The following is a 27,204-nucleotide window of genomic DNA, read 5'->3' on the forward strand; positions in this document are numbered from 1 at the left end:
AGAATCACCAGACCTTTGTTGCCTCAATCACCAAATTCCTGCCCCCTTACAAGTTTAATGGGTTGGACTTTGAGAGTACCCTGGCTCTCATGGGAACCCTGCTCAGGACAAGCATCTCTTTACTATTCCAGTGCAGGGGAGCCATCATTTTGGCTGGAAAGCATACAACCAGTCTAAGAAAGATCACTGAGGCTGTACAGAAAACCTAGCTCCCTACAGTATCAGTTGGAGATGAAGGATCCTATTCTAGTGAGGATGCTAAAGAATGAAGAATGGGAAAGATTAATTTAATTCAAAGAGTGGTCATGGAAATCAACTCAAGAGTTGATGTTCATAGACTTTCTCCTATGTACAGGAGACATGTGAAGCTTATGAATAAGCCAAGCAGATTAACAAGCCCAGGCTGATGGTCACCACCACGGTAGCTGCTGGCATCTCCAACATCCAGTCTGACTATGAGATTCCCCCAGATGTCCTGGTGAGTGATGACTTTTCCCCATCTCCTCCATATGTCACTTGTTCAGGAGACACTCATCTTTGGTCTGCCTGCTGTTCAGAGACCTTGTTTAGAAGGCTTTCTTGAACTGAACACAAACAAAAAAAGCTTCATTATCCAAAGCAAAGTTAAAATATGAGTTTAAATAACTTAAAAACTGGAGGTTGTATTAATTGGGGTTCTTAAAAATTTTTGTTTTTTTTTAAAGAGCATAACGTAAAATTTACCATCTTAACCATAAATGTACAGTTCAGTAGGGTTAACTTAATCACATTATTGTGCAACAGATTTCCAAAACTTTCACCTTGAAAAACTGAAAGTCTATACCCAATGAACAGCAACCGTCCCTTTTCCCTCACCCCCAACCCCTGGCAACCACTATCCTGATTTCTATGTCACAGAGTTTGACTACTTTAGGCACCTCATGTAAGTGAAATCATGCAGTATTTGTCTTTTTATGACTAACTTATTTCGTTTAGCATCATATCCTCAAGATCCAGCCATGTTGTCCCAAATGGCAGGATTTCCTTCTTTTTCATGGCTGAATAGTGTTCCATTGTGTGTGTGTGTGTGTCTGTGTGTATGTGTGTATTTGTGTATATTGTGTACATCTGTTGGTAGACGCTTAAGTTGTCTCCGTTATCCTGGTTATTGTGAATAACGCTGCAATAAGGTAGGAGTATAGATATCTTTCAGTATCATGTTTTCACTTCCTTTGACCCAGAAGTGAGATTGCTGGTGGTTCCATTTTCAATTTTTTGAGAAACCTCTATACTTTTTGTATTGTGGCTGAACCAGTTGACATTCGTGCCAACAGTGCACGACGGTTTCCATTTCTTCACATCCTCACCAACACGTTGTGTTTTGTCTTCTTGGTGACAGCCATTCTAACAGGTGTGAGGTGATATCTCATCATGGTTTTGATTTGGCTCTCCCTGATGATTAGTGATGTTGAGCATCTCTTCATGCACCTTTTGGCCCTTTAGATGGATTCTTTGAACATTTTTGTCTATTTTTAAATTGGACTGCTTGGGGGGGGTTGTTGTTATTGAGTTGTATGAGTTCTTTACATATTTTGGATATTAACCCTTTATCCAATTTATGGTTTGCCAATATTTTTTCCCATTCCATAGTCTGCCTTTTCATTTTGCTTATTGTTTTGTTGCTGTGAAAAACCTTACTTCTTTGTCTTGCCTAATGTCTCTGGCTAGGACTTCCAGTACTATGCTGAACAGAAGGAGCAAAAGAGGGAACACTTGCCTTATTCCTGATTTTGCAGGGAAAGCTTTCAGCTTTTCACCATTGAGTACAATGTTAATTGAAGGCTTTTTATTCATGGCCAGAGTTCTCAGTTTTTAGTAATAAGCTATACTCTGGCTAATCCAAGCAATAATGGAACTTATTAAAATATATGTTTTGACCCACAGAATCTCTGGAAAAGTGAGAGAGATGGAGACAGTGCTTGTCTACTGTGGGGGTGGCTCTAGTTGAGATAGCACAGTGTCCAACTGTCTACAGCTAATGACACTCAGGACTGGGTGGCAGCAGCTTACCATTGCTGCCCTGGAAGAACAAGTCACGTCCACCATGGCACTTCCTAGAAGGTGGATTCTCTCGCATACGGCCATCTCTTACGCTGCTTACTTTGAAATCCAGGACTCACACTGATTGCCAGATTCTAGGTCACAGGCTTGATCACTAGCTGTGAGTGAGACAGGAAACATGAGTTTCTGACTTCTAGTTGGGAAAGTGGGATTCGTAAGGAAGAAATGATCAAACAGTAGGTACAGTGTGCAAAGATGTTGGATGATCACAAATGACAAACACCAACTATAGAAATAAAAGGATTGGAGTTAGTAGGCATATTACAGATAAACTGCACAACTTTCTTATTCTAGCAGAATTCAAGAAAATTCTGTCTAGATAATGCTGGGAGGATGCAGGCCTGGCAAGACAGAGATCCCTCAGCACCCAAAATTTTGCACAAATAAGCATACCAGCCTGGAATAAAATCAACAGGACAGAATCATAGGTGAAGGCTTCTTTTCTAATTCTGCCCATGTTTACCACCAAAACTGCATCTCTAATAATGCAGAATGTTCTACTCGCTCTGAAGAGCTTTATGTGAGGGGTTTTGAAAGTAAGAAAAGGATTCATTGAAGTTTATGTCAATTTTATCAATGTTACTTTTTCCCCCTTCTTACCAAACCTTTATCACTTCTCTTCGTTGAAGTTCTGCAATTCCACTATTTTAGTTTATTTTTACTTTTATGTTTAGGTGTGGTTTTATTTTTTTCCCCTTCTGTCTGATACTAAATGGTCACTTTCAATCTGAGGACTCATACTACTTTTTTTCAATTCTCAGCCTTTATCTTTTTTAAAAATCTAAATTTTAGTTTTTGTCAAAATAATACATGTCCATAACTTAGGAGTTGAACATACTACACAGTTACAAAATACAACAGCAGTTTCCTAGAGGGCTAATTCCATCAACTATATTTCTGAGTACTTATTAATATTATGTACCTATTAGCCAATATTTGTACAAATGAAAGAAGAATTGGCCAGACAGAAAAAATTTTGTAAATCACAAGTAGAAATGCTCTTTAAAAAAAAAAAAAAAGTTTATTTATTTGAGAGAGAGAAGGCGAGGGGCAGAGAGAAAGAGAGAGAGGGAGAGAGAGAGAGAGAGAATCTCAAGCAGACTCCACACTGTCAGCACAGAGCCCAACATGCAACTCGAACTCATAAACTGCGAGATCACGACCTGAGCTGAAATCAAGAGTCAGAGCTTAACTCACAGAGCCATTCAGGTGCCCCAGAAATGCTCTTTTTAATAAATAAGTATATTTTGTTTTATTTGAGTTTAAAATAAGAATAAAATAAAATAAAATAAATAAAACCATGGTAATTGCTGGATTTCATACACTTTTTTCAATAAAATTTATTACACTTACTTTCTGAGCACCTACTATATTCCAGGTACAATACTATGTATTTGAAATGCAGCAGTAAAGGAGAGAAAGATCCCTGTTCATATGGAGCTTGCATTTTAGCTGAGGAGACAGATATTAAATAATAAATATAATAAATACATAAACCATGTAGTACGTTGGATGATGAAAAGTGTTATAAAAAGTGCAGAGGAGAGGAGAGGGCCTGGAGGCTCCTAGGGGAGGGGCTGCTGTTTGAAATAGGGCGGCCAGCCAGTTTCTTAGGCGCGTGACCACTGTGCTTGCTTTAATGCTCTGTTGTTAACGTCACTTGGATCCTTAATCATTTTTGAACCTGGAGTTGTGTGTTTTCATTTTACACGGGGCTCACAAATTACCAGAGCAAATATATAAGAGAGCAAAAATGTTAGCCTTGTGGCTATCTGGGGGACAGTATTGTGGAGAGAAAGATCAGTACAAAGGCCCTAAGAAAAAATTCCTGATGTAGCAAAGGAACAACAGCAAGGAGACCGGTCTGGTTGGAGAAAAGGGAGCAAAGGGAGAGGAGTCGTAGGGGAAGTTATAGATGTGGTCAAGAGAGAGCAGATTGTTTAAAGCAGTGGTTGGCCACCTTTTTCTGTAAAGGGCCAGTTAGTAAATATTTTAGGCTTTGCGGGCCATATGGTCTCACTGCAACTATTCGACCCTGCTGTCGTAATAGTGGTGAAAGCAGCCAGAGACCATGCATAAATGAATATGCATGGCTCTGTTCCAATAAAATGTTATTTATGGACACTGAAGTTGGAATCTTGTATAATTTTCATGTGTCACTAAAGGTTCTTTTTATTTTTTTTCTACACATTGAAAGATGTAAAACTCACTCTTAGCTCCCAGGCTACTGTACAAGAAAATAAGCAATAGGTTGGTCACATTTGGCTCTCAGACAGTAGCTTGCTGACCCTGGCTTAAGGCTTTAGAGAGCATTATAAAGACTTCTGCCTTTACTCTGAAGCAATCAGGAAACTTTGAAGGCTTTTAAGTAGACAAATGATGTGACCTCTATTTTAAAATAATTTGGCTGCTTTGCTGAGAATGTAGTTTGGAGGCTGTTGCGGTAATCTAGGAGAGAAACAATGGCTCAGCGTAGGGTAGCAGCAGCAGGCAGTGGTCAGGAGCAATTGAATTTAGCCTGCGTTTTAAAGCTTTTTAGGGGAGGGTGGTGCTGGGTGGCTCAGTCAGTTAGGCATCTGACTTCAGCTCGGGTCATGATCTCACGGTTTGTGAGTTTGAGTCCCGCATGGGGTGAGCTCAAGCTCCACTTTGGGTGAACAAGAGCCTCGCTTCGAGTGAGACCCACTTCTCTCTCTCTCCCTCTCCCTCTCTTTCCCTCTGCCCCTCATGGGATTCCCTTCCCCTCTTTCTCTGCTCCTTGCTCACTTGTGCCCTCTCTCTCTCTCTCTGTCTCAAAAAAATAAATAAAGCTTTTTTTTTTTCTTTAGATAAACAGATTTCTTTATGGATTGTATGTAGAGTATGGCTAGGGTAGAAGAGGATTCAAGGATAGTTCCAGCATATTGGCCCAGGGAACTGCAAATATGGAGTTGCCATTGACTGAAATGAGGAAGGCTGAAGGTAGAGTGGGCTCTCAGAGTACGTCATGAATTCAGTTTTGGACATGTTGAATTAAGATTCCTACTAGCTTTCTAAGTGGATATGTTGAGAAGGCAGTTGGACATGAATGTCTGGGAGGTTGGAATGTAGTTGGTATTTAAAGTCAATAGACTAGGGGCCCCTGGATGGCTCAGTCAGTTAAGTGTCCGACTTCAGCTCAGGTCATGATCTCACGGTTGTTGAGTTCGAACCCTGCATCAGGCTCCGTGCTGACAGCTCAGAGCCTGGAGCCTGCTTCAGATTCTGTGTCTCCCCTTTCTCTGCCCCTCCCCCACTCATGCTCTGTCTCTCTCTAAAAAATGAATAAACATTTTTTAAAAATAAAAAAAAAGGCAATAGACTGGATGAAATCTTTAAAAGAGTGAGTATGGAAAGGGAAAGCAAGGAGTCCTAGGACGGAGCTCTGGGCATTCCAATATCCAGAGGCATCAGAAAAAAGTAGCAAAGAGTAATGAAGATGCAAGAAGGATGGATGCACGAGGGAGAACACCAAGAGAGTCAAGTGTCTGGAAAGAGAAGAAAGTGAACAACAGTGTCCAATACTGCCAATAGGTCAAGTAAAATGCAGTCTGTGAGTTGACCACTAGATTCAACAACACGTGGGTCATCACGAAGAACAGAGGTGATACCCCGCTTAGTGGCAAAAGCCTGAGTGGAGTTGGTTCAAGAAAGAATGGAAGGAAAACAACTGAAGACAGAATACACAAACCGATCTGATGTGCCTCAAAAGAAAGCAAAGAAATGGGTTAAGAAGGAAAGGAGAATGGAAACTAGGAGCTGGACTTATATGTTTAAGCTCCTGCTTCAATGTTAGAGTGTGAAAACTAACCATCTAACACTCTTCCGATACTTGTCACCTCCAGATTTTATGTTATTTTCATTTACGCAATAGTTTTAATATCCCTTTCTTTTATAGTAGAACTCTTAGGTTTAAATGAATGAAATGCTCATGACCAGTACTTTTACTACAGCTTCTCTGATACTGGATTCTCTAGTTCATTTCCTCCTTTGTTTCATTTTTCTTTGCCATGAAAGGCCTGAAGCTGTGGTCTTCCATTTTCCCGCAGGTGTGAAAATGCCTGACCATTGGCTTTATATTTGATCAATAGCTTGTTAGACATAAAACTCTGGGCTCGGGGTGCCTGGGTGGCTCAGTCGGTTAAGCGGCCGACTTCGGCTCAGGTCATGATCTCGCCGTCCGTGAGTTCGAGCCCCGCGTCGGGCTCTGTGCTGACAGCTCAGAGCCTGGAGCCTGTTTCAGATTCTGTGTCTCCCTCTCTCTGACCCTCCCCCGTTCATGCTCTGTCTCTCTGTGTCTCAAAAATAAATAAACGTTAAAAAAAAAATTAAAAAAAAAAACAAACTCTGGGCTCACTCTTTTCCTCAAAATTTTGTATTGGTTCTTCTTTTTTTTTTTTTTTTAATTTTTCTGGCGTTGCATATTGAGCTAGTTCTGTTCCTATGGCTTTTCTTGTACTTTTTGTCTTGTACTTTTTGTCTTGTACTGTTGTTCTTCTTGACTGACTTTGCAGCTGAACTCTTTTTGTAAGTAGCACCATGGCTGCTACAGTCCTTGGGTCCCTTCGCACATGAGAATGCCTGCCTGTTCTTTTCATACTTGCAAAATTCCTTGGCAGAGTATGACAGGACAGGCCGATACTTTCTCTTCTTCAGAACTCTGTAGGTGTAGACAAAACCTCTCAGCACCATTTCAAATTCTCTCTGCTTTACCCTTTTACCTTCCTTCAGTCACGGTTGAAGCAACCAGCTCTGAATAAGTTTCAATCACCTTCATGGAGTCGTAGTACCTCGCTTCACACCTGTGTGCGCCATGCACTTCGGGCTTCCCCCCTGGGGCTTCTCAGACATAGGCTTCCACCAGAGCACAGACAACTTGCACATGCAGAGGAATTAATATCATCCCTGGGGGGTCAGGGGATCATGGTCTTGCCACTTTCCTTCTCTGGATGGTCTAGAAACATATTTCATAAGACTTCTAAGACAGTCCCAAGGGACTGGGACTGGGACTGGGGCTAGTTGCCCCTAGCAATGGTCTACTTAATAATATATTTTTGTATTCGTCTTTCCCCTTTCCCCTGTTTCATTCTTCCATCTTTTATTCCTGCTTCCTGGATTCCACAACCAAAATAAATTACTCTCACATGAACTACTTCCAGGTAAACTTAGCCTTAGATAGTAGGCATTGCTCCATTGTGCTCTGGCATCGAATATTGTTGTGGGGATGTTTGGGGTCCGTGGGTACCTCCTACCGCTTCATCAACCCATACAGTTTAAGTTATTTGATAAATTTTTCTTTGTGGTGCCTGAAGAATTCAACAATTTAACCAAGATATGTCTCAGTTATGATGGTTCTTTGTAAGTTTTTCTTGGAAGACAGCTGAGGAGTGATGATTAACTTCACCAATGCCCTGAAGGCTGGCCTCCTGGAGAAGAAGTTGGCCTTATGCCTCTGGACACCAACTACAGCCTATGGCCTAGGGTTTAATCCTGGCAGAGAGCTGACATGTGAATCAGGACCTCAGCCAGTTTCCACCCAGTAATAGTGCTGTAATCACAAGGGTTAAGATCACACCAGGGAAAGCCAAGTGTTCTCCCAATCGCTGGATACTGAGATAGTGGGTGGAGCTGAAAGCCAAGGTTCTGCTGTTAGAGCCTATGTTCTAATCTCACCAGGAGGAGTTTGGCTCTTCAGTTATTAATAAGGTAAAAAACCCCAACATCTAAGGCCCAGGATCTCTCTCTCTCTCTCAGACCTAGATTTATAGTCTGCTAGACTGTTGTGGGCTACCTAAGAATAAGACGGTCATGAGAGGATCATTCATTGGAGATATCGTATTGGAGATAGAATGCCTTTAAGGAAGTAATTAAAGTTAAATGAGGTTACAAGGATGGAGCTGTGATCCAAGGGAACTGTGCCCTAGACACTAGATCTGCCCCTGCCTCTGTCTCTATCTCTCTTTCGTGTGACAATACAGCCAGAAGGTGACTGTCTGTAAGCCAGGAAGAGAGCTCTCACAAGGAACTGAATCCTGACATAACTTTGATCTTAGACTTTCCAACCTCCAGAACTATGAGAAAACAAATTTCTGTTGTTTAAGTCATCCAATTATGGTATTTTGTTATGGCAGCCCGAGAAAACTAAGACAATGTCCAAACCTAATCTGATGGCTATTTCATGTTTCTTATTACCCACAGAGGATGAGAGAGAGAGAATGCAGATACGTCAACACAAAGACAAATTGCTTAAGCCTAGTGTTCACTCCAACTGGTATGCTAACTGGATTGCTCTCCCAATGGTATAAATATCCTAAATAGAGCCATTCCCAGCAACAGTCCATCTGTTCTCAGCCATCTGTTAGGAACCTAGGAGTCTGAGGACAGGAAGTTTTCTGGTGCTGCACAACTGTGATTTGGGGACCCAATCCAGATATCCCTTCCCACAGCTATTTCTTTCTGTTCCCCCAAACCTGTCTTAGCAACTGTGAAATCAGGACTACTGCACTAAGGGACAGGTGGAGAATAGCCTGGGTCTCTGCTATCTTTACCTGACTGTTGATGGTTTACCCAATTGCAGCTTGGCCTATGACCTTTCCCTTGCTCAGGGTCCAATACTCTGCCATGTGGGCACTGAGAAGCCATTCTTACCCTGGTGCTGGTGCAAATGAAGGGCTCCAACTATTGCATGACCACAGAAATGGGAAAGTGTTGGTTCAAGATTCCCACCTAGGTGATGGTCCCAGGTATGAGAAAAATGCCATTGATATTTATGGAGGTAGAAAAAAAATCCCTTGCTAGGTAGGAAGGAAACCTCTAAAATCATAGGATGTGGGGTGGTGATGCATTCCCACTGTCTTGCATTAGATCCTCCTAGGAGAATTATCAATCAGGTTGCCCCAAGTTCTTAAATGCAACTCTCATAGATGGTGGACTCGTTTTGTTACTCTTCATGCTACTGAATCTATTTTTTTTCCAAGTTTTTAATTTAAATTCCGGTTAGTTAACATGGAGTGTAATATTAGTTTCAGGTGTAGAATTTAGTGATTCAACACTTACATGTAACACCCAGTGCCTATCACAAGTGCACTCCTTAAGCCCCATCACCTATTTAAACCCCCCCTTCCCCACCCACACACACACATACACACACATTCCCCCTGGTAACCATCAGTTTGTTCTCTATAGTTAAGAGTCTGATTCTTGGTTTTTCTCCTCCCCCTCCATGTTCATTTGTTTTGTTTCTTAAACTCCACATGTGAGTGAAATCATATGGTATTTGTCTTTCTCTGATTGAATCTATAGTCCAGAAGTAGGTGCAACTGGGAGGAGCCAGGAGCCATTCTGGTATCTCCTAATGTCACTATCCTTTTAAAATATTGAGTTATCCAATCCAGTTATCCCACCCAGTATCTGCCAGTGTAAGCCCCTGTCAGTGAAGGACTGTAGGTACTAGGCCTAGTAGGCCATGCAGGAGATTTCTTTCCCTCTGGGATGTTACTGGCTCCGTGGTCAATAGAGCTGACTTGGGACCAATGTTGTAGTCATTACTCAGTTATAGTTTGACCTTTGTAGTGCATCTCCCGATGATGGCCTTGTTCAGCTCCACAGAATGCTTATGTTTACCAGTAAGGAGAACAATCAATGACTGGTTGACCCTGGCTATACATGACACTTTCTGGCTGGTATACTGTACCCATGAGGGGATCTTCGTCCTTATGAATGAGCATCTTCTTCAGCCAATCTCAACAAAATGACACCTGCACCCTGCAGAAAGTTCACCCAACCATTTAGCTTTCCACTATTCCCTTCTGGGACTCTGTGTCCATTATTTGTTCTTGTTTGGAACAACAAATTGTCACCTTTGAAAGGTGACAAAGAAGTCACCTTTCTATGGGGTAGGCATCATAGCCCTCCTCAACATCACTTGTAGTCTCATCTTTGAAATTCCAAGAACTATCTAAATCATAGAGATATGGAGATGCATAAAAAATAGTACCTGCCTCCAAGGAGCTTACCTATTAGTAGGAGATGTAGACTATAAACAAGTGACACAAAACACAATGATGTATATAATGAAAATATGCATAGGGTTACAAAAAAATCTATTTCCCAAGCACACAGTGAGTGATATTTGAGTCCGTTTTGTGTAATAAACTCCATATGAAACAACCACACAATGAAGTTGTTGCAAAAGATAATACAGTCTTAGGCTGCATTAGTAGAAATAAAATTCATCAAGAAGAAAGATAAATACTGGACTAGGAGTCAGCAACTCTGAGCCTCAGTTCAGGCTACACATCTGACTGTTTAATTTCATCAAATTCTCATTCTCCATTTCCTCATCTGTATATAGGAACAATAAAGTCTAGCTTGCCTCCCTCTCGGAGGAATAGTAAGAATCAAATGGGTTAGAAGAGGCTCTAACAGTCAGCAAATCTACTGTCCATGACCATTAAAGTCTTTTACTAGGTGACCTTAGATATCTTCCAGCCTGTACTTGAACATCTCCAGAGCAGGAAATTCACCACTTCTGAAACACTTTTTTCCTCCCTGCCAGATTCGAATGGTAGCCTTTTTCAAGTAGGACCATTTCTAAAATTAAAAAAAAATTAATTTATATACTCCTCTCTACAAACATACAGAGGATAGTAGTACAGGATTAGTAGTTTTCTTCCTCTGCCAGCTGAGGAAATACAGCAAAAAGCAAGTAGAATTTTCTCACAACTTGGTATTTTATTTAAAATCTATATTAGACAACTAACAAATTCATATTTGAAACATGTCATTAATCCATACACAAAGTCTAGTGTGCCAACTCCACCAGCAACCATAATTGCGCCTTGTCTATCCAAGGATTTCAGATCCTCAGTTTGGGAAGACTAATAATGGCTAAAATGTATTAAATACCTAAGATGTGCTAAGTACAGTGCAAGGTGAGTTACATAGGTGATCTCATTTAATCCTCACAATGACCCTGTAAGAACTATTATTATCCAGAGGTTATGAGTGAGGAAACCGAGGCCAACAGGTGGAATAACTTGTCTAATGTACACACCTAGGAAGAAGGAGAACCAGGGTTGGAAACCCAGTCTATGATTCTAGAGTCCACTTTGGTACCCTGTTCTGTTCCATGGAGAACCGCTATGCCAGGCAGGTGTGGCTGTATGCCACAATTGATCTACGCAATTGACTGGCCGTACCATTGTGCCAGTTGTGTCCCTCTTTGTATGTGAATAAATTGGCACTCGTACTTAGACTGACTGCATGGGCCAGTCTCTCATTGCTTTTTTATGTGGTAGCTCTTTAGCTATGCATGTTAGAAATGAAAAAATAAAACTGCCATTGTTCTCAGATGATATGAGTCACTACATAGGAAACAAAACAAAAGCATAGAAAATAGCATGCTATTTTCTAATAGCACTAATAAGCATGCTTCATAATGTTGCTGGACTCAAATGTGTATATAAAAATTAATTGCATTTATATACACAAGCAATGAACAGAAAATGAAGTTTAAATGATACCATTTATAATAGAGACAGAATATATATAGTACCTTGGAATACACCTTTTTCAAATGATGTGAAAAACCACTATGGAGAAAACTATATTACTTTTTAACAGACATTTTAAAAGATGTAAACGTTTTTAAATATCTATTTTATTTTGAGAGAGTGTGTGTGCATGAGCAGGGAAGGGGCAGAGAGGGAGGGGAAGAGAGAATCCCAGGCAGGCTCCGCACTGTCAGCACAGAGCCTGATGTGGGGGTCGATCCTCGAACTGTGAGCTCATGACCTGAGCTAAAATCAAGAGTTAAATGCTTAACCAACTGAGCCACCCAGGTGCCCCAAAAGGTGTAAATAGTTTGAGAGACAACCCATATTCATGGATAGAAAGACAGTACCACAAAGATCTCAATTTTCCCCAGTGTCATTCCATGTAATTCTAATCAAAATTCCAATGATGTTTCTCATGAAAGTTGACAAGTGAATTATAAAATTGAAATGGGAACATAAAGCGCCATGATGACTAAGACATTCCTGATGATATAAGAGCAGTGTGTGTAAAAGGAGGTGGGGGTGGTAGGGTGAGATGTGACTAGATAACAATACATGTGACAGATTTGAGTTATGATAGAAGTGGTATTACAGATAAGTGTAAGAAAGATGGCTTATACATAAATGATGCTGGTACAACTAGTTACCCATACAGAACAAAATAAAATTAGTCCATACACTATGCACAAAAACAAATTTGATGAATTAAGGACTTAAATTTAAAGGCAACATTTAGAAGTTTAGAAGAAAATAAAAAAGAATATTTATATTCTCAGGGTGGGGAGGGATTTTTTTGTTTTCTAATAAGATACACGTACACACAAAAGTAAGCCATAAAGGAAAAGTTGTATATATTTGACTACATTACAATTAAGAACTTTTTAAAATCATAAGACATCATGAAGAAAGTGAAAAGACAAGACCCTGATGGGAGAAGAAATAACTACAATTGTAAATATATAAAGCACTCCTATAAAGGATTAATAGATTAGTGGGCAACCGAACAGAAAAGTGGGCAAAAGAGGAGCTCCTGGGTGGCTCAGTGGGTTAAGGATCTGACTTCGGCTCAGGTCATTATCTCGAAGTTCACGAGTTCAAGCCCCGCATCAGGCTCTGTGCTGACAGCTCAGAGCCTGGAGCCTGCTTCAGATTCTGTGTCTCCCTCTCTCTCTATCCCTCCCCTACTTTCACTCTGTCTCCTTCTGTCTCTCTCAAATTAATTTTAAAAATTAAAAAAAAAAAAAAGAAAAAAGGGCAAAAGACATGAGCGGACATTTCACAGAAAAGGAACACAAGTGGATAATAAATGTTTAAAATGTTTAAAAATGCTCAACCCTATTAGTCACTTGAGAGATAAAAACAAAAACTATCTACCACGACACAAATTTTAAAATCTGATGATACCAAGTTTTGGCAAAGATGTGGAGTAATGGGAATTCTCCTACATTGCTGTTGGTAGTGCAAACTGATACAAATACTTCAGAAAAGATGTCTAGCTAAATAGCAAGTTTTAAGATGCATGTTCTGTTTCACGCGGCCATCTTATTCAATATAAACACTGGAGAAATTTGCAAATATTCACCAAGAGACATGTTAAGAGATGCCTGTAACAGCATAGAGAGGGAAAAGCTGGAAACAACCCACATGTTGCTCTATACAGAAAGGATAAGTGAATCGAGGCATATTCATTTAATAGAATACCATAATAGAATACCATACAGCTACAAAAATAAGAAAACAGCTGCTACTTGTAACAATGTGGATGTATTTCAAAAACTTAATGCTAAGCTAAAAAAGCAAGAAATAGAAGAATACACTTGGCATTATTTCACTTAAACAGAGTCAAAACTAATGAACATATTAAAACTAATGAGGATATTATTAATATGATAAAAATTATAAAACTATTGAATATATTATTTAGGGATATAGGTATATTTGGTGAAATTATAAATAAAACAAGGAAATGGTTACCACAAAATTCAGGAGAGTCGCTCGCTTCAGGGGAATGACAAACACTGAGTACAGTGTTGTACAAGGACATACAGAGTAACACTCAAAGATAATATTATCACTTTTTTTTTTTCAACGTTTATTTATTTTTGGGACAGAGAGAGACAGAGCATGAACGGGGGAGGGGCAGAGAGAGAGGGAGACACAGAATCGGAAACAGGCTCCAGTCTCTGAGCCATCAGCCCAGAGCCCGACGCGGGGCTCGAACTCCCGGACCGCGAGATCATGACCTGGCTGAAGTCGGACGCTTAACCGACTGCGCCACCCAGGCGCCCCAATATTATCACTTTTAAGCTGGGCAGTGGAACAAGGGTCTTCATTTTAATAGTTTTCTTTAAATGAACATCTAAACTCATGTGTATGGTACAATTTGAGAGTCTAAAAATAATGCTTATTGAAAAACTTTGAATAACATGGAAGGATACACAATGCAGCCCTTTCAAACCTTTATTATTCTCTAAATCTTATAATTCTTGCCAACACTCAAGTGCTCAGATGGGATGCAAGCTTGATAAGGACTCACCTGGAGCTCCTAAGGAGATAGTAAGAAGGGGTGTTTTATCTGCAGGTCACGGATGTAGGATAAGAGGCACCCAATTCAATAGAAAATATCTCACTAAATCTGAACAGCAGCAGATCTGATAGTGCCAAACATGATAACCCCGAAACTACTGGCTTTGCTATTTTTGCAAATCCTTAACTTAACCTTGATTTGACACAATTCTGGCTCTTTATCCCAACCATATTCTCCTGGGTGCCTTGAGGGAATGCCTTTCCCAGTTCAACTTGGACCACCAACTAGCCTACTTACTATAAGGAGGCAGTGCAGTGGAAATACTAGGAGATTTCCATTCTGGAGGCAACTACCTTGGCACTGATTGTTGGATCTGGTGCTTACGATTTGTTGGATCAATTTTCTCATCTACAAAATTGGGGTGACAGTAATAATCATTTTTATGGGCTAGATGAAATAATGAAGTAGAACCTTCTGATGAACATTCATTATTTTTCAGTCACTCAGTATTCACTGTCCCCACTCTTTTACAATTCCATTTTGTGATCATTCCTGATGGAAATTTAAATCCAAGCGCCCTGTTTTTTCCCTAATCAAGGGCCAGATACAAGCTCAAAGCTACACAGACTATTTCTCCTGGGACTTTGGTTCTTGTGTGGAATGATGCATAGATAAAAAATAAAATTAGGGTTTTTTCTAAGGCCTCCTCCCACTCCACTCCCCCAAGAAAGGCTTGATTTCTGTCTTCTCTGAGGCAGCCCTACATTCTTATCTTTGATTCTGTGAGCTTCTTCGTATTTTTCCAATATACCAATCTGTGCTTGTTAGAGTTGTTTTAGTCGCTTGCAAAAATAAGTTCTTAGTGATATAAACATGCAGAACAATCTCTGGCACATAGTATTTGTTGATATTATTATTTTCACAACCAACACCCCCATGGCAGCATTTCTACTAGACCTTCTCTGGTCCTGCAAGGAGAAACTAAGCACTCAGGACCGGATTATCGTTGGGTGAATACGCACAATTTTGTTTCCAAGTGTGATAGAGAAGCCAGTCTGCATTCTCAGTAAGTGGGCTAAGGTGTTGATATCCCATGATGGGCACCCATATGCCCACCAACTACATTCCGGGTATTGTACAAGACAGTAGCATATACATGGTACAGACAATATGTACTAGAGTACCTAAGATATTTCAGAGGAAGACAAGATCACTGAGCTTCAAAGAGAGGGTCTGAGCTAGGCTTTGAAGAATTGGAAGAGTGGGCAGGCAGTGAGAAGAAGGAGAAGACATTACAGCAAAGAGTGGAGAGACAGTATAAGCAAAGGCACACAAGACATGTTTGGGGACAACAAATAGACCATTTTGGCTAAAATGGAAATTTATGACCATCCTGTCATAAATGGTAGTGGATAATGTTTAGAAACGTTGATTGGAATTAATTCCAAACATAAAATTCTAGACATAGTCAAATTGTTAATATTTCTATTAAAAGAGATTCCTTTCAATATCATCACCGTCATCTCTACCCATCGGCAACACAAAATATTTTTTTTAATATCTTCTGGATGTAATTTGGAACTATGGAACATTAGTGAGTTCTTGCTGACCTTCAGAGGGGACATTTTGGAAACCATACCTTCTTAGATAAAATTATCATATAGTCATGACAAAGTCATTCCTAAGAACAGGTGTGGGTAAAATGTTCAGAAAGTAGCACCTAAAGATGGAAAGTTTGTACTGATTGTACAAATTATACATGAAAAATTCCATGAGGAAAAAAGGTTTTAAAACAGCTAATAACTTCTAAGGGTTTTTATTATTTACTTTTCAATAAAGACATGCTTTGATGCCAGGCACTAAATGTCCACAACACAAAAACGTAATCAGAATGTTTAACCAGATGCTTATCAGCCCTGGGAACTGCCATAAAAGCTATTAAGCTGGTGGTTTCCATTGTGATGGTCCCCACCACCTTATTAGTGGTCATAGCATTGCTTTGTTGTTACTGAGCAGAGAAAGTGGTGGTTGTGGGGGAGCGTAGGTTGCAGGTCTAAGGTGTAGTGTCTGTAGGAGCGGAGATCTGTTGATTTACTGATTAGCTATATACACATCTGAGTTCATTGCTCTCCACTTGGAATCCCTCGTGATAACCTGGGACTCAGATGGTATAAAAAGCAAATCCAGGCTCTCTCTGCCAGACCAGTACCAATGACAGCCATGGCAAAGCTTATTCTCCTCACAGGTGAGTCTCCAGTCAGAGACAGAGCCTTACTCTTACCTGATTTCTTCTTCTCTCTGGATCTGATAGCCTTCGCATTACGCCCCTAGGCTCTTCCATTCTTCTTTCATCATTTTAAATTTCCAAGAGAATCCTGACATACACAAATCATATTCTCTTAATTTCAGTTGACTCTAGTAACATTTCTACCCTCATTGATACCATGGGCATGCTCCTAAAAGAAAGGCTTGTTTGGGGCGCCTGGGTGGCGCAGTCGGTTAAGCGTCCGACTTCAGCCAGGTCAAGATCTCACGGTCCGTGAGTTCGAGCCCCACGTCGGGCTCTGGGCTGATGGCTCAGAGCCTGGAGCCTGCTTCCGATTCTGTGTCTCCCTCTCTCTCTGCCCCTCCCCCGTTCATGCTCTGTCTCTCTCTGTCCCAAAAATAAATAAACGTTGAAAAAAAAAATAAAAAAAAATAATAAATAAAAATAAAAAATAAAAAAAATAATAAAAAAAAAGAAAGGCTTGTTTTCTTCCAATGCTTTGTCTGACTTTCTCATCCCTTATCAATGGTTTCTTGTTCTCCATTCATCTTCCTGCGCCGCCTCATTTTAATTGCTATTATTTTTATTTACATGCTTGCGTCCTTGGTCTAACTTTTCCAGGGATGAAAGTTAGTAGGAACGGAGATAGAATTATGCAAGTTATCTTTGTTCTGCTGTTTTGAGGGTTACTTCTCTTTTCTCCCCTACTATCCTACTGAGTTGCTAATGTATCATAAAAATGTCAGCTAGAAATTCAGTCATTTAAAGGGGTTAAGTGAGTAAATTGCTTAGAGCCAAGCTATAGCCATAGTTTATTAGTTGTTCTAGAGCTGTGATTTACAAACTTTTTATAGTTTCAGGACCTTTTCTAAATGAAAACTGTAGTTCAATGATGTCCGAAGTGCTCTGGTGGAATCAGAGGCATCTGGGGAGAGGCATCTGGAGTCTTGCCTCACAGTTCATGGTTCTTCTCTTTTACCGTAAGGGTTCCTAAAAGGTGGTTCTAAAAAAAAAATCCAAGCTCCAGGAGATATTGAATTCACTGCTTTAGAGCCTTGTCTATGGAAGGCTGTACTCCCCAGTTCAGGGAGGTGAAGCATGGATGGATGTGTACTCATTGAGTACAGTACATTCTGGGTAATTTCAGTAAGTACATTTTCCATAGATAGTAGACTTTGAACTCTGCATTCAGTGACATTTATTACTGACATGGAAGGTGGAAGAAGAGAGCACCGTGGCCATTTTTGACTAAGAGGAGGGAAGTGTCAATCTATTGGTGCCTTCACTGAAAAGCCTACTCTTCGGCATAATCCACAAGCGTCACTGGGCTATAACAACCTATGGCACATAAGACGGCACCCAAGGCCTCAGAATTAGATTCTACAGGATATAGACAATTGGTACAGAGCACATGTGTTTTCTTTCACTCTAGGTCTGGCCCTTCTGCTGAATGCTCAGCTAGGTAAGTCATGAACTCTGTCTTTTACCTTTTCCTACCATAAACCACAAATCTTTATAAATTACTCATAATGCAATTGTCGATTAATGTATTTTTTTAAGCAAATCAAGAGATAGGCCACATGAGGGAAAGGGAACTACTGTCTACTTCACAGACAGATGGGTTTGACATTGAGAAAATCTGTTGTTTTGGATTGGCTGTCACTGCTATTCTCTTTAGCATGACCACCGGGCATTATAAATTGGTATTCACCGGGCTTCACAGGACTACCAGACATATTTTCATAAGTGGTTCTTAGGCTTAAGATCCCCAAATGAATCTGTTGGAGTGGAAAATAACCAACTCCAAGTCAGTCACTAGTTTCCAAACTAGAATCTTTGAACTCATCTGCAAGGGTATTTACATTCAGCACCACCACACAGAGATCAGGCATTGAGGCAAAGGGAGGGAAACAGAGGCAGGGCCAAAATTCACAGCGCATTTCAGTGGCACCTATATCAGGTCATTGTTTTCACTTCTTACCACTTTCAAGTTCTGCTTACCAGCTGACATGCTACTTCACTAACTGGGCCCAGTACCAGCCAGGCCTGGGCGCTTCAAACCTGATGACATTGACCCCTGCCTCTGTACTCACCTGATCTATGCCTTTGCTGGGATGCGGAACAACGAGATCACCACCACTGAATGGGATGATGTGACTTTCTATCAAGCTTTCAACGGCCTGAGAAACAAGTAAGAGAGAGGGAGATATCTAATTTGGTTATCTCCTAGGTCAGTTCTTCCCAAACATTAATGTGGAAACAACTCATGTGGGATCTTCTTAAAATGAGTTCAGAGACAGCAAGACTGAGGTGGAGACCAAGATTCTGCATTTCAAACAAGCTCCCAGATGATGCTGATACTTCTGGTCCAGGAACTATACTTTAAGTAGCAGACATATAGATAACATAACACATTGCCTTCTCTAGAAGATATTCAAAATATATCAGGTCTGTGTCTTTGATTCCCTGTCAATATCTTTTTTTTTTTTAATGACCCAAGAAACTGCAAGCCATCTTAGCTACTCACATCAGAGAGCAGGAGGTGGAAGATACTGAAGATCAGACATCACTGAACTGAAAAAAATCAGAAGTGTCTACTGTAGTTTTAAAGTTCTATTTGTGTAAAAATGAAACAAAACAAAGAAACGATAACCTTAGTATCTCCTAATTTCTGATTTGCTCAATTTAGCTATTTCTAGGAGAAATAAGGCTATAGGCCATTGCTACAATCAGTAGTGGTATTGTCTTGAATGTAGCTATTAGAATTTAAGTTATGATAAACAGGAAATAAACTCCTTTAGAGTGGTATTTCTTGAGGTATGATCCATGGACTGTGAATCAAAATCACATGGGGCACCTGATAAATATGCCAAACCCTCTCCCAATCCAAACGAATCAGAATCTCTGAGAAAGAGGCTATAAACTCAGAATTTTAATGTTTTCCCATTCTGACACTTGCACTCCATTCTTGTATGAACTGTTTGAGAACTGCTATTCCAGGAAGTGTACATAACTTTAAGCAATTGATTTATATTCATTATCTTGGAGGCTGAGAAAGCAATTAAGCTCAAGCAATATGTCATCTGATGGAATAGAATATGATTCAATTATGCTTTTAAGTTTTATATATATTATTGCTATTCGATTCCTAATTTTACAAAATCCAGTCCCATAATTCGGACTTCCCTAAAGATTTCAGAGTGCATTTATTATTTTTTTTAATGTCTATTTATTTTTGAGAGCAAGAGCAAAAGCAGGGGAGGGGCAGAGAGAGAGGGAGAGAGAGAATCCCAAACAGGCCCCATCCACACTGTCAGCATGGAGCCCAATGTGGGGCTTGAACCCATGAACCGTGAGATCATGACCTGAGCCAAAGTCAGATGTTCAACTGACTGAGACATCCAGACATCCCTTGAGTGCATTTATGATTAACAACACAATTTTTTTTGTCGTTGAAATATAATTAACGTAATTATATCGGTTTCATGTGTGCAATATAATGATTCAACAATTCTATACATTACTCAGTGCTCATCATGATACAGTGTACTCTTGGTCTCCTTTACCTATTTCACCCATCTTCCCCACCAGCCCCCCACATCCCCTCTGGCAACCACCATTTTATTCTCTATAGTTATGAGTCTGGTTTTTTACTTGTCTCTTTTTTCTATGTTTATTTGTTTTGTTGATTAAATTCCACATGTTTGAAATCATATGGCATTTGTCTTTCTCTGACTGACTTATTTCACTTAGTATTATACTAAGTATTGAATAACAACACAATTTTTATAAAGAAAGTCTTCAGTAGTGAAGGAAAATTATCCTACAGAATATCTTACCAAGGCAACATCAAAGTATATGACCAGACCCAATAGTAAAGCGATGTAATTTTAAATAGAAGGACTCATGGATCTTGAAGTTTCTCTTTTCTATCCTTTGCTTTATAGGAACAGCCAGCTGAAAACTCTCCTGGCCATCGGAGGCTGGAACTTTGGAACTGCCCCGTAAGTCCTCTGTGGGAGAGCCTAGCGTTCATTTGCTATTGAAAACAAGCTGTGTTTCTTTAGACTTCACAATCTAAGACAGGGTATGAAGGATCCACATTAAACAAACAGGCTACTGGAATGAATTACTCTACCAGAATAGCAATATTAAGGTAGAACACAATTTATTTTATATGTTTACATTTAGATGGATATTCTGAGATTCCATTCACAGGGGTTTAGTTACAGAGATTGCAAAACCACCTCTTCTTAGAGTATTTCAAAAACACAACCCCTGCAAAGGGTGTTATAGTACTTCTATTTACCTCCTGGGGGAAGAGAAGAGAAAGCCAGCAAATAAACAATTTCTGAAGGTATATGAACTTGGGGGGCTATCTGGAGAGAGAACACAGTGAGCTGGGTAACCATGTGTTCGAAGCAACAAGCGCAACCTAGGAGAAAGCTCAGAGCCGGGTGGATCACAAAATAAATGGAGTGCTGAGATTCCATGGCTGGCGGAATACTGATTACAAAGGACAGGAGAAAGCCAGAAGCATACGTACATCTGGGCTGTGGGTCTCCGTGAAGAGCTCTGAGGCAGAAATATAAAAGTCTGATTTTACTACAAGGTGTTGGGACCGCCAAGGCATTCCTTCACCCTGTGTTTGTTCTTTGGGTCTCCTGCAGCTTCACTGCCATGGTTTCCACTCCTGAGAACGGCCAGAACTTCACTGCCTCAGTCATCAAATTCCTGCACCAGTATGAGTTTGATGGGCTGGACTTTGATTGGGAGTACCCTGGCTCTTGTGCGAGCCCCACTCAGGACAAGCATCTCTTCACCATCCCGGTGCAGGTGAGGAGAGATGTGGCAATCTCCAGCCCAAGAAGATTCACAACCTATTCCTTCCAATGATAATCCGGTGGTTCCCAAGTGCAACTAAACTGGAATTTAGAATGACAGAATCTTCGCATCCCAAAGATTCTTAGATAGCATGCCTTCATTCGAAGCTTTTTTTTTTTTTTTTAATTTTTTTTTTCAACGTTTTTTATTTATTTTTGGGACAGAGAGAGACAGAGCATGAACGGGGGAGGGGCAGAGAGAGAGAGGGAGACACAGAATCGGAAACAGGCTCCAGGCTCTGAGCCATCAGCCCAGAGCCTGACGCGGGGCTCTAACTCACGGACCGCGAGATCGTGACCTGGCTGAAGTCGGACGCTTAACCGACTGCGCCACCCAGGCGCCCCCATTCGAAGCTTTTCATAAGGATAACAACAACACGTGTGTGCTACATGCCAGGCACTATTCTACCCTATTCTACTATTCTAAGAATTATAACTCATTTCACCTGTACACCTATTCTATGATCTAGATACTATAAGTACCATAATCTGTATTTTACAGAGGAAACTAAGGTTTAGGTAACTTGCTTAATATCTCACGCCTAGCAGGTGTCATAATTACCCATGCGGTCTGGCTACAGAGCCCACTGCTTCTAACCATTACACTACTAGACTGTCTGCTTTTACTGAGCACTTACTCACTCTGTCCCAGACACTGGGTGAGGTGTCAGGTTGGAGATAAGAATAAGATAATCCTTGGCTTTAGGGAACATGAAATGAGGTGGAAGGTTGGAAAACAACCAACAATCACAGTATGCTTTGATCAAGCAGCACAGAGGCAACCTAATTCTGCTCTGGGGCAGGATCAGGAAGAGTTTCCTAGAGAAAGGGACGCTTGAGCTCAGTCTTGAAAACAACTAGTATTAGCAACGAAGCGAAGATGGGGACTGCACAGATGAAGACAGAGGGACGATTGTGAGGCCACACGTGCACAGGAATAAGACCATGTGGGACTTGTACATTATGTTAAGGAATTTGGACTTTACTCTCAAGGCTATGGGGCAGCTTTGAAAGTAGTGGAGAGATAGGATGAAACTTGTGTTCTAGAAAGACAACTCTTGGCTTAACCATGGAGGACAAATTCAAAGGAGGTAGGAAGGCAGGGATACAGTTAGGCTACTGCAGTAAGTCAAGCAAGAGATGCCAAGGGAACCGAACAGAGGACAGAAAGGGCAAGTATGCAAGGGTACAATCAATTGGATTTGGACACCGATTGAAAGTGGAAAAGAGAGGACTTCCAGTTTCTGACTTTAAGGAGTGGCTTGTTGTCCTATTAACTAAAATGTAAATACAAGAAGAGTAGATTTGGAACAAGGAGGACTCATGAATTTGTCTTTGGACATGAAGAATGAGAGGAGTCTATAGGACCTCCTATAAGAATGCCCAGTAGTCACTGAATGAAGACCAATCTAGAGCTCAGGACAAAGAACCTGACTTGATATACTGTATTGAAGTCATCAGAAGAGGACGATAATTAAGAGATCACCAAGGAAAAGTGAATGGAGTAAGAAGATCCAAGGATAATTTTTAAACTTACCCTCTCAAAATAGAGAGTTTCTTTTTTTAACTTTTTTTTCATTTTATTTATTTTAGAGAGAGAAAGAGAGAACATGATAGCAGGAAAGAGGGACAGAGGGAGAGAGAATCTTAAGCAGACTCTACACTAGCATGGAGCCCCAACGTGGGGCTCGATCCCACAACCCTGGGGTTATGACCTGAGCCAAAATCAAGAGTCAAATAGATGTTCAACTGACTGAGCCACCTAGGCAAGCAGAGATTCTTACTATACTATTCCATACAGCAGATCATCAGCCAGCCTCCAAGGGCTTCAATATTAAGTAACTCACTAGTTGAAAAGTCAACCTACTTATTTGTTGAACAGCTCGAGAGATCAGAAAGAACATCTCTATTCTTAGCCGAAACATGCCTCCAATCATAATTTATAACTTCCAGTCATTGGTTCTAGCTCCACCCACTAAAGTAACCAAGGAAAAAAACACCTTCTGTAATCTATCAGTTCAATATTTGCAGAGAGCTACAACATCTCACCTACAATTTCTCTTCTTCCAGTTTAAACATCCTTCTTCCTTTAACCAGTACCACACGACAGTTTTCAGACCCACCCTTCCATGGAACACACTCTGGCACACCCTAAGAACACAGTTATAAAAACTGAACCCAGTCCTCCGAATGAGATTAGAGTCATACAAAATAAAGGTGCTAGGGCTGAATGGGAACCTATCACCTGGCTGTAGCCACTTCCCTTACTGGCCAAATCAGCGTTTCATTTGACGGGATGTCAGTCCTACAAAGTAGTTCATTTACTGGATGAAGGGAAGCAACATCTATACCGCTAAAAGCTGGATATGAGTTCCTGCAGCAACTGTGAGTTCAAAGTATAGTGATATAAGTGGAGCTCTGACTGGTCATCTGGGACCTGCATTCTGGTCATGACCTGGCTACTAACTTGCTGTGGGACTTTGGTGAAAATGTCTAATTTCTATTCATCTTAGATACCACAAATGGACTGGTATCATCAATACTATGTACATTATCGGGATATTGAAAGACTAAAAAGTAAGATAAAACACATGGAAACATCTTGAAAAAGAAAAGCATTATACAAACATACCTATTATGATTATTCAAGGAGCTAAAATCAGATTCATAGATGACCTACAGTGCTTGCTTATTCTATAGGAAATGCGTGAAGCTTTTGAGCAGGAGGCCAAGCAGATCAACAGGCCCAGGCTGATGGTCACTGCTGCAGTAGCTGCTGGCATCTCCAACATCCAGTCTGGCTATGAGATCCCCCAGCTGTCCCAGTGAGTGATTCACCCTATCCTCAAACTCCTGTAGCTCTCTCTTTTGCAAGGTAGACTTGTCCTTAGTCTGACTTGCTATGCAGGGACCTTGTTTAGGAGGCTTTGGAAGTGGTATCGCTTGCCTGCATATGTGTGGAAGATGACCATCAGAAATGTTTTTAAATCCCTTACCCCACCCCAGGTACCTAGACTACCTCCATGTCATGACCTATGACCTCCCTGGCTCCTGGGAGGGCTACACTGAAGAGAACAGCCCCCTGTACAAATACCCTACTGACAAGGGCAGCAACGCCTACCTCAATGTGGTAAGTCTCTGCACGCATGCACATGAAGACCAGAGATGAGGCTGTAAATCACATGGAGATTCGGGGACAAAGAAAATTCTGCAAATGTCTCACTTGGATAACTATGCTCCTTAGTGGCTGATCATATCCCGTTAACTATGATTTCACCAAAATGTTTTGAAGAAATATTACCTATCCGTTATTAACATCGTACAATTTTGCCTGTTAGAACAGTGGACTAATGTCACTAAGCATTGGGTCATCAGGTGGGTGGAGCCTCTGGCTAACCCACTGCCATTGCAGGATTACGTCATGAACTACTGGAAGGAAAATGGGGCCCCAGCTGAGAAGCTTATCGTTGGATTCCCTACCTACGGCCACACCTTCATCCTGAGTGACCCCTCCAACACTGGCATTGGTGCCCCCACCTCTGGTGCTGGTCCTCCTAGGCCCTCTACCAGGCAGTCTGGGTTCTGGGCCTACTATGAGGTAGGCAGACTGGGCTGTACAATGGAAATTCTGTGAATTCCATGGGCTGTGCTGAACGGTAGCCTTAGGGCTAGAATCTGCAGAAAGCTTGAACCGCTCATTCAGTCCACTACTTATCTACTTAAAACACAGCTATCACTCTAAATGCTTCAAGTGTTTAAATAATCAACTCACTTACCTAATCCAGTCTGAAGAGCACTTATTTTTTTTAGAGTTTTTAAAAAATGTTTATTTGTTTTTGGAGAGAGAGAGAGCGCGCACGCACAGGCGGGCTAGGGTCACAGAGGGAGGGGGACAGAGGATCCAAAGTGGGTTCCGTGCTGACAGCAGAGAGCCCAATGCAGGGCTCAAACTCATGAACCTCAAGATCATGACCTGAGCCGAAGTTGGACGCTTAATCGACCAAGCCACCCAGGCGCCCGAAGAGCACTTATAATGTGCAATATTCAAGCATCAGACTGCAGATTTAAGGTCATTTATATTAGCACCTAAGAGAATGAAAGAACTATATCTCTCATATCATATGTGGGCTCCCAAAATTAAGCATTAAGAGTAGGGATAACGAGAGTATTTCAAAAGCAACTTGATCTTATTTACTGCAAATAACAACCCATAACTAGAAAACAGAAAAATCGCCCAATTAGAGACATGAGAAAAACAAAACAAGGAAACAAGTGTCTATTTTTTTCTTTCGTGGGAGTCACATTTAAAAGATTTGAATCTCTTGATTTTTTAAAGATCTGTACCTTCCTGAAAAATGGAGCCACTCAGGCATGGGACACCCCTCAGGATGTTCCTTATGCCTATCAGGGCAACCAGTGGGTTGGCTATGATAATGTCAAGAGCTTCGATATCAAGGTAAGGTCAGCCCCTCTGCCATGCTGTGGGCCCAGCCTTAGTCCAGGGAAGTAAAATGACCTCTGCTGTCCTCTATCCTTAAGCAGGCTCAGTGGCTTAAGGAGAACAATTTTGGAGGTGCCATGGTCTGGGCCATAGACCTTGATGACTTCACAGGCACTTTCTGCAACCAGGGCAAGTTCCCCCTGATCAATACCCTGAAGAAAGCCCTTGGACTGCAGAGTGCAAGTAAGTGACAACAGGAGGATGCCCAGGGTAGACAAATGCTCCTTCTGTAACTCAAAAGGCAGCTCTAATATCTGCCCACCCCCACTGTCCAGGGAGTCACTTCCCATTTCACCTCACTGCTCTTGCCCAGCTGAAACACAGGTGCTGCATTCTTTCCCTACCCTTGAACTTCCAGGTCAGCCATGTTATGCTCTTATGGCAAGCCAGACCTACCTGGGTGAGTTTTCCAGGTCGGCTAAGTCTTAAAGGAAAGCCTCAAGAAATTAGGCTGACTTTCAATATATAAGCATTTATTTTCTATGAACCCCTCCCTCATTAATAGGGGACCCTATTAATATGGAGGTCATTAATACGAACCCCTCCCTCAGCCCTCCTGGAGACTGAACAAAAGCCTTCAGCACTGCTCACATGTTTCTAGTCTGTACTTCAGGACAAATACCACGTCCCTAATTTTTTTCCAGACTTTTCTCCCAGAGGTTATTGGCTTGCCACATATACCCAGATCCTAGGAAAGTATTTGGTACATACTGGTGCTCAGTGATTTTTTTTTTTTTTTTTAATGATTTTGACATCATAAAGAAGAGAGAACGTTTTCAATTTAAAACTGGAGTGGCTTGAAATTATAGCTCTTCCTAATTCCTGAATATGGAGTAATCATGTGATCTCGCTGGCAGGGATCCTGAGCTAACAGCACTCCACCTCCAGACTTTCGCCTCAAGGCCACTAGTCTCCTCACCTCAAGGCAATCTGGGTGCCCCTTCCAGGTCCACTAATCTGCTTTGTGCTATTTTGGGTTGCACCGGCCCTGCTAAGCCAGTTGAGCCCATAACCTCTCCTCCCAGTGGCGGAAGTGGGACTGGAAGTGGAAGCGGGAGCAGCTCCTCCGGAAGCAGCTCTGGAGGCAGTTCTGTGGGTAGTGGGTTCTGTGCTGGCAAAGCCAACGGCCTCTACCCCGTGGTGAATAACAGAAATGCCTTCTGGCACAGAAAGTACGTGAATGGAGTCACGTACCAGCAGAATTGCCAGGTGGGGCTTGTCTTTGACCCCAGCTGTGAGTGCTGCAACTGGGCATAAACCTGACCTGTGCCTCCATTCCCGAGGGTTCGGAACAGTCTCCCTTGCTTGGTGCATCTTGCTCCTGCCTAGAGTTCTGCAATAAAAGCCATCAG

At 41.2% G+C, this 27,204-nt stretch overlaps 1 protein-coding gene and 1 long non-coding RNA gene across 2 annotated transcripts; one reads left to right on the plus strand and one right to left on the minus strand.

Annotated features, from left to right (window-relative positions):
* Positions 1-270: 270 nt before the first annotated feature.
* Positions 271-19,044, minus strand: LOC121018708 (uncharacterized). Its single transcript, XR_005785296.1, has 5 exons — positions 18,996-19,044; positions 18,562-18,648; positions 16,484-16,577; positions 2,050-2,198; positions 271-584 (listed from the first exon to the last, which is right to left on the minus strand). It is a non-coding gene; the product is annotated as an uncharacterized LOC121018708 (long non-coding RNA).
* CHIA (chitinase acidic) lies at positions 15,913-27,204 on the plus strand. The gene is given in 12 exon segments (XM_040457561.1): positions 15,913-16,447; positions 17,901-17,934; positions 18,460-18,518; positions 18,521-18,659; positions 20,416-20,472; positions 21,139-21,304; positions 24,052-24,176; positions 24,358-24,481; positions 24,764-24,949; positions 25,688-25,807; positions 25,894-26,035; positions 26,829-27,204. Coding segments are annotated over 12 exon segments (1,467 nt in total). The 5' UTR covers positions 15,913-16,413; the 3' UTR covers positions 27,110-27,204.

This window comes from Herpailurus yagouaroundi, unplaced genomic scaffold, assembly GCF_014898765.1.
Source record: "Herpailurus yagouaroundi ecotype Mexico unplaced genomic scaffold, PumYag 77, whole genome shotgun sequence".
Taxonomy (NCBI): Eukaryota; Metazoa; Chordata; class Mammalia; order Carnivora; family Felidae; genus Herpailurus; species Herpailurus yagouaroundi.